This window comes from Notamacropus eugenii, chromosome 1, assembly GCF_028372415.1.
Source record: "Notamacropus eugenii isolate mMacEug1 chromosome 1, mMacEug1.pri_v2, whole genome shotgun sequence".
NCBI classification, from domain to species: Eukaryota; Metazoa; Chordata; class Mammalia; order Diprotodontia; family Macropodidae; genus Notamacropus; species Notamacropus eugenii.
The window spans coordinates 718,925,423-718,932,827 of record NC_092872.1 but is presented as its reverse complement, the minus strand read 5'-3'; the positions used below and the strand labels follow the sequence as shown (position 1 = coordinate 718,932,827).

The 7,405-nt window shown below is 44.4% G+C and overlaps 1 gene segment (V, D, J or C); it reads right to left on the bottom strand.

The window, feature by feature from the left end:
* Nucleotides 1-852: 852 nt before the first annotated feature.
* Nucleotides 853-2,001, bottom strand: LOC140521594 (immunoglobulin kappa variable 3-11-like). The segment is given in 2 exon segments: nucleotides 853-1,617; nucleotides 1,778-2,001. Coding segments are annotated over 2 exon segments (585 nt in total).
* Nucleotides 2,002-7,405: the final 5,404 nt, after the last annotated feature.

The following is a 7,405-nucleotide window of genomic DNA, read 5'->3' as shown; positions in this document are numbered from 1 at the left end:
GTGATAACCACACTTCCTCTGGTACGTAGGTCATGCATGGGGGCTGAAGCTTGTAATCCCTGATACCAGGGAGGCTGAGGCTGCTGGATTGCTTGAACTCAGAATTTAGGAGCAGCAGCTGGGCTAAGGTGAGATCAGGTGACCAAATTAAATTAGGGTAGGAATATAAGGGCTGACCTCCTCCCCACCTAGGAACCTCCTGAAAAAGGTGCCAAATGGCCCAGATCAGAAAGAGAGGACATCAATGTTTGCAAACCAATCAACAGTGGGATCAGTCCTATGAGGACTGTTGTATTTCCAGCCAGGTGAGATTGGGAGTTCTATTCTCAAGACATTTGGGGAGGGGAAGACCCTCAGGGTTTGCATTCAGAACAAGAATAATTGCTAATTCCTCTCTCTCTGAGCCATCAAAATGCCAACAGTGACCTAGAGAGACTGGGGTTTGGATTATTGGCCAATTATTGGCCAATCAGTGAGAACCAGAATGATCTGGATTATTGTCATAGTGAATAATTTTCATCTGAATATTAATGGGTTTTAGGGAAGCCTAGTTTTTCAGAGCCCATGTGTCAAACAATTTGTATTCCTTTGGTCAGAGCACTGAAATGCCAATGTCTTATTGCACGTGAGAGGAAGGGAGGAAGGAAGGAAGAAGAAAGGAAGGAGCCTTGCCCACCTGGAACTGGTCATTTTGGTCCCCAGGGGGCAGCTCTTCCTCCTCCTCCTCCTTCTCCTCACAGAATTGTTGATTGTCCTTCATTCCTGAAGAGACCAATGACATCAGGAGGGTGATGTCTTGACTTCAAATTGAATGGGATGAAAGTGAGGCAGGGCTGTGCAAAGTCACCAGCCTCATTCTCTCCTCCAAAGTCATCTGGGTGCAGAGCAAAGAAGTAGATCAGATTGCTTGGAGATGATCCCTGAGATCTGAGAAAGAGAAAAGAAAAACTGTGACTTGTGAAAGACCTCTTCCTCAGTGTATCTGTGGAAATCATACCTGCTGTGTTCATGTATGAGTGCAGAGAGAAGAATGAGACCAGTATTGGGTAGCAGCCCCCATGGGAAGGTTTGTGGTCCTTGGCTAAAGCTTAGCAGTCAGAAGGGTGTTTCTCTTCGTCTTTTTTCTCTCTCTTCTCAGTCTTTCTACCTCAACCAGAGCCCTTGGGACAAATGGTTCCTGCACCAGAGCTAAATTTGGCCCACTTCTCCCCCGAGGGCAGTGGTTGCCCTGAGCCTGTGACAGGGGCAGCAGCTGCTCCCCTGTGCTGGAGGGCTGAGGAGTCTGGGGAGGTTTTTGTTCAGGGCTGAAACACTGTGGGAATGGGTAGCTATTACTTTGCATACAGTAATAATCTGCTACATCCTCAGCCTCCACAGCACTGATGGTGAAGGTGAAATCTGTCCCAGAGCCACTGCCACTGAACCTGGCAGGGACCCCAGACTGCAGGGAGTTAGCATAATAGATCAGGAGCTTGGGAGACTGTCCTGGTTTCTGCTGGTACCACTCCATGTAGCTGCTAACGCTGGAACTGGCCTTGCAGTTGATGGTGACTCTTTCTCCTGGAGTCACAGACAAGGATGATGGAGTCTGGGTCAGCACAATGGCTGCCTGGGATTCTGGGTGGACAAAGAAGAAAGAGATTTCGGTGAAAAATCCTGTCTAGAGACAGTGAACCCAAGATTTGTTCCCTTACCCCAAATTGTGTCTGAGATCTCCCCTGAAATATTTCTTCTGTCTCTAAAGTGGTGTCAGCTTATTTCTCACTGGAAGACTTACCTTGAGGCCAGAGGAGTAGGAGGTACAGTAGCAAGGAAAGGGAGAGCATTGTGACCCGTGTAGACCTGGAGGCAGAGAGCACTGAGCTCAGTGAGAAAGGTGGGAGATATTTGAGTCTCGGGCAGGGTTTGTGAAAGGTCTCTTTGAGATCTCCATGCAAAACAGGGCTGGTCCAGCCCCAACTAAAGGACCCCAGGAGTGATTATATGCACACGGAGGGAGTGGCCCTGTTGTCTTTCCTTCAAAGTGTGACCTCTTGTGGCCTCTTTTTTTATTGCTATTTTAAATGAACCTGACCTAGCATGGACATGGTCCTGACTGTGGCAGGTGGCTATAAACGGGGGAGAACTCTCTATCTTCCCACAAGAGATCAGAAGGTTCTGGGTTTAAAGACCAAGAGTTGACAAGTGTCTGTTGAAAGATTAGAGTTTAGAAAGCAAGAAGTAGCTGAGCTGAAAGAAATCTAAGACCAAGGAACCACCAGAATTCAAGGAGAGCAAGGGGCCCAGGGTAAGATGAATGGAGATAGCAGGGAGGTGGAGATTCTCTGGTCTAGTAGGTGGTGTGGACAGAATGTATCCTTTGGGTTGTTGTGGGGGAGGAGATGTTTATTCTCCTGTTTTAAATTTCTGTCACATCTTCCAAAATGTTGAAACAAATGATGGATTGTTGGTCTCCACCTCTCATTGTGTAGTTGGGGAAAATGAGGTCAAAAGGAGCAAAGTGGTTATTAATAGACCTTTTTCCTACTAACGTCCATCATCTCCTTTTCTCCACTCAGAACACTGTGACCTCTTGTCAGGTTCTCATCATCTTATAGTTGTACTCCTGCATGGCTGTCTGGCTGATTTCTCTGACTCATTCTCTACCCACTCCACTCATTGCTGCCCTCTGCTGTTAAACTGGTGATGTGAGAGAGCAGAGCTGACCATTTGACCTCCTGCTCCAGAAAGTCCTGTCCCTCTCACCTTCAGGATGTAATTTCTGTAAAGTCCTTCTGAACTTGGCCAATCCCTCCCTTTCCTCTTTCCTTACTCTTTACTCCCTCCCCAGTACCTCATGACCTGTTGACCTTGGATAAATGTCCCTCCTTCTGAATCTGTGTCCTCTCACTGCTGTCTCCTGGGCCTGAATTGTTCTTCTACCTCACTGCCACTTACTGCCTTCAGGAGCTTCCTGTTTCCTTAGAAACATACATATAGGGAAACTTCCAGTACATTCTCTTGCCACTAGGATCTCCCTGTGCAGTCTTTTCTTTTGTGCCCGTACTACAGGGTGGACACAGTAGTGACTTTTACTGGCTGTGGCTTTTTAATTTAAATCTTTTCAGATTGAACTTAAAGACTAAAAGAAAAACTTTTCCATACCTGCAGCAGAATGGAAAAAGAGGACTCTATACGAAACTATGAACATTCCCTTCCCAGAGCTTGTAAAATAATTGCACAATTAAGTCCGTCTATGTCTTTGCAGACCATGCCCTTCCTTATGCTCCTTTCTGAACCTTCTTTGGTTCTTTTTTGTGCATTTATGAAGATGTGCCAGTGGTCTATTTTCTTTTGTTCATTATGATTGCTCTTGCCTCATTAATGAATTAAAAATTGAGCAGTAATAAACCAAATCTCCTGTAACGTATAAGCCCACTCAAGAACAATGAATCTGTTTCACTGCTGGTTTGCTTAAATGGCAGAGTGAGAACAAGGCAGAAGTTTCTTCGCTCAGAGCTAGTCAGGCTACCTCAGCTTCTGAAGTCCTAGAAGGAACTCAGTAGTGGTTGGCAGTTATGGTGGCGTTTACTGAGCTAGAATAGTACTGGAGGCTGGAGCTTCCCCCTTGATGGTCCTGGGGGTGGCTGACTGCAGGACTTACCCCACACCTCTATAAAGAAGGAAAGGAAGAGAATTTCCTCTGCCTTCCTCCAGGGGGAGCTATGGTCATCATGATTATACTGCATTCAGTTCCATTGCTCTGTCCTTAATATTTACTGTTAGTCATTGTGTGTATCGCTTTCTTAGTTCTAATTGTTCACTTTATGTAAGTTCACATCAGTCTTTCCATAATTCTCTGAAACCTTCATAATCTCTATTTATTATGATGCAGTAATATTCCATTACATTCACCTGCCAGGTTTGTTTAGCTTTAAGTAGACAGCTCTCTGATAAAATGGATAGACTGCAAGCTATGTGGCCCTGGGCAAGTTACTTAATTTTTCCACACCTGAGTTTTCTCATCTGCAAAATGGGGATAATAATAGCAGCTATGTTCATGTGCGGATCCAATAAGTTAATACATGTAAAGTCCCTATTAAACCTTAAAGTACCATGTAGTACTTTGCTCTTCAGTTTTATCAGTTGTGTCCAACTTTTTACGTCGCCATTTTAGGGTTTTCTGGGCAAAAATACTCGCCCTCTTTGCCATATTCTTCTCCAGCTCATTTAACAGATGAGGAAACTGAGACAAAGACGGTTAAGAGACTTTCCCAGGGTCACAGGTCAGCAGGTGTCTGAGCCTGGCCTCAGATTCTCTTGACTCTAGACCCAGCATTGCATCACTTCGCTGACCTAAATCATTTTGTGTGTATGAAGCCCCAACTACAGTTGAAAGTGGATTGTTACTTAATTGTTTTGGTCATGTTTGACTCCTTGTGATCCCATTTGGGCTTTCTTGGCAAAGATCCGGGAATGGTTTTGCCATTTCTGTCTCCAGCTCATTTTCATGGCTGTGATAATTGAGGCAAAGAGGGTTAAGTTCAAAGTCACACAGCTGGGAAGTGTCTGAGGCCAGATTTGAATTCAGGACAATGAGTCTTCCTGACTTCATGCCCCACATGCTGTCAAATCTGTCACCTAAGCAAGCTTAAAAGCAGAATTTCCAGGAGACTTTCACCCTGCCCTTCCTGTACCCTTCTTTCTTATACTTTTTTCTGTTCCTTGCTTTTCATTTTCTTTGCTGGCTTATTTAAATCCATTTTTTTACATTAACACATATTTCTGGAATAAAACAAACATTTCCAAAACACAGCATAATAACAAAGATGATTGTGCATGAAGTTGCTAATCTACTATGCACAATCTGCTATTGCTTTCAAATATGCAAGAAAGCTATGATGGAAATTCACAGGGTTTTTCCTCCTTTTTTCCTACCCTCCCTCCCATTTTGTTCTTTTCCCTCCCATTTTCTTTGGAAACCTTATGGAAGTTCAGGATGATTGTCCCCAATGCTGATGGTCCAGTTCTCTGAGAAAATGACCAATTGACTACCATAGATCCCTCCATAACCATTTTGTATCCCCAAAATCTCAGAAAGGCTTCAATGCTGGATAATTCAATCAGGAGAAGCATTGTGGCTCACTCTGAGCTCAGTCTACCATAGTACTTTACAATGCTCTAGCATAATACACTCTTTGAGTGAACTCAAAATGTCCCATTCCTGTGTCAACCCCAGAAGGCCAGATGAAGTTGACCAAGAGCATTCCTCTGTCTTTGATTATCAAGGACAAGGCCCCTTCACCAGATATACTACCTTGAATAATGGAACTTTTCTTATCTTAAGTATTTTATGGATATATTCTGTTATGTCACATTAATGGTAAAGGAAACACAGATATTTTGGAACTCTAATTTCAATTGACATGTTGTCAGTTGTCTTGTCTTACTGCATTAACAACTTATTCACTTAAGAAATTCCTTTCTCATGTCATGCTTAACCTTATGGAAACAATAATTTTGGGTGACAAAGGCATCCTGAGTCAGGAAGTGAGGTAGTGATGAGAGGCGATTGCTCTGAAGATATAAGGTCTACTTTGTCTGACCCTCTAGGAGTTCATTGTCTCATGATGAGCTCTCTGGAATATCTCTATATGCAAGTTTCACAGGCTTTGAGAGAAATAAACACTCACATTCAGACTAATTTTGTTTGTCTTTCTAAAAAGGAACTTAGTAATGGCTGACAGCACCAAGGGGTGACAAGGAAAGGAGATCTAGTCTTACCTAACAATCAGCTTCTCCCAGGGAGGAGAGAGAATGGATTCATTCTGGGATTGAGTTCCCTCAAGAATTTAGAGACTGTTCTATTCTTCTAGTCTATCTTGATGGTCTTTTCGGGATTGGGGAAAAGCAGCCAGAGTCCAGGCCCTTTCCCGCAAATATTTTGCAGTTTCTCTTTAACAGCTGATCAGGGTGAGGAAACTGAGAACAGAGTAAAGAAGGAGACCTGCTTCTGGAGCATCCCCCATGGGGAAGGTTTCTGCTCCTTGGCTAAAGCTTACCAGAAACAAGATTGTTTCTCTTCCTCTTTGTTCTCTCACTTCTGAATCTTTCTACCTCAATCAGAGCCCCCAGGACAAGTGTTTCCTGCAGCCCAGCTGAATTAGGCCTAATTCTTCCCTGAGGGCAGTAGTTGCCCTGAGCCTGTGACTCTGGGGCACAAGCTGCTCTGCTGTGCTGGAGGGCTGACAGCCTGGGGAGGTTTTGGTTGAGGTTTGAAACACTGTGGGAATGGATCACTATCCCACTGAAAACAGTAATAATCTGCAGCCTCCTCAGTCTCCACAGTACTGTTGGTGAAGGTGAAATCTGTCCCAAAGTCACTGCCACTGGACCTGGCAAGGACCCCAGATAAGAGCTTAGATGCTTCATAGATCAGGAGCTTAGGAAACTGTCCTGGTTTCTGTTGGTACCAGCTCCTCCTCTGGTTAATCCTGGAACTGGCTGTGCAGCTGATGCTGACTGTCTCCTGGAGTCACAGTCAGGGAGGCCACTTGGCATTCCTACAGGGAAAAGAAGAAGAAAGAGATTTCAGTGAAGAACCCTGTCTCCATACAGTGAATCCAGGCTTAGATCCCTCACCTACAGGCTGTGTCAAAGATGCCCCTAGGAAAACTCCTTCTGTCTCCAAAGTGGTTCCAACCTATGGATCATTGTGATTCTTACCAGAGCAGTAACCATCAGAGGAGTAAGGAAGGGGAGAGCATGTGATCCTTGCACAGCTGGAGGCAGAGAGCTCTGAGTTCAGTGAGAAAGGTGGGAGATAGGTGAGGCTGTGTTTGTGAAAGGTCTCTTGTAGATCACCATGCAAAACAATATTTGTCCAGCCTCAACTCAAGGAAGCCTGGAGTGACCCAGTTGTGTTTCCTTGAACGTGTGACCTGTGTGGCCTCTTTTTTTATTGCTCTATTAAATGGACCTCCCTTAAGCTGGACATGGTGATGGCTGTGCCAGGTGGTCAACTGTGGTTATAAACATGGGATGGGGGAATAGTTTGGAGGAGAGTAGGCTGCTGTTGGATGAGCCCTCTGTGCCTTTCCAGGAGAGATCAGATGGCTCTGGGTCTAGAGACCAAGAATTGACAAGTGTTTGTGCAAAGAAGAGAGGAAAGAAAGGAAAAAAAAAGAAAGAAAGAAAGAAAAAGAGAGAAAGGAAGGAAATAAGGAAGAAAGGAAGAAAAGAGCTCATGAAGGAAGAAAACTAAGATTGAGCAACCAACAGAATTTAAAGGAAACTCAGGGCCAAGGTTCAGAAGCAATGGAGGTCCAGGGGACTTTGGAGATTCTTTGGTCACTATGAGATGTTTATTCTTCTCTTCTGCATTTCTGTTACAGCTTTCTAAAAGCTAAAAAAGGAAAAAGGAAAC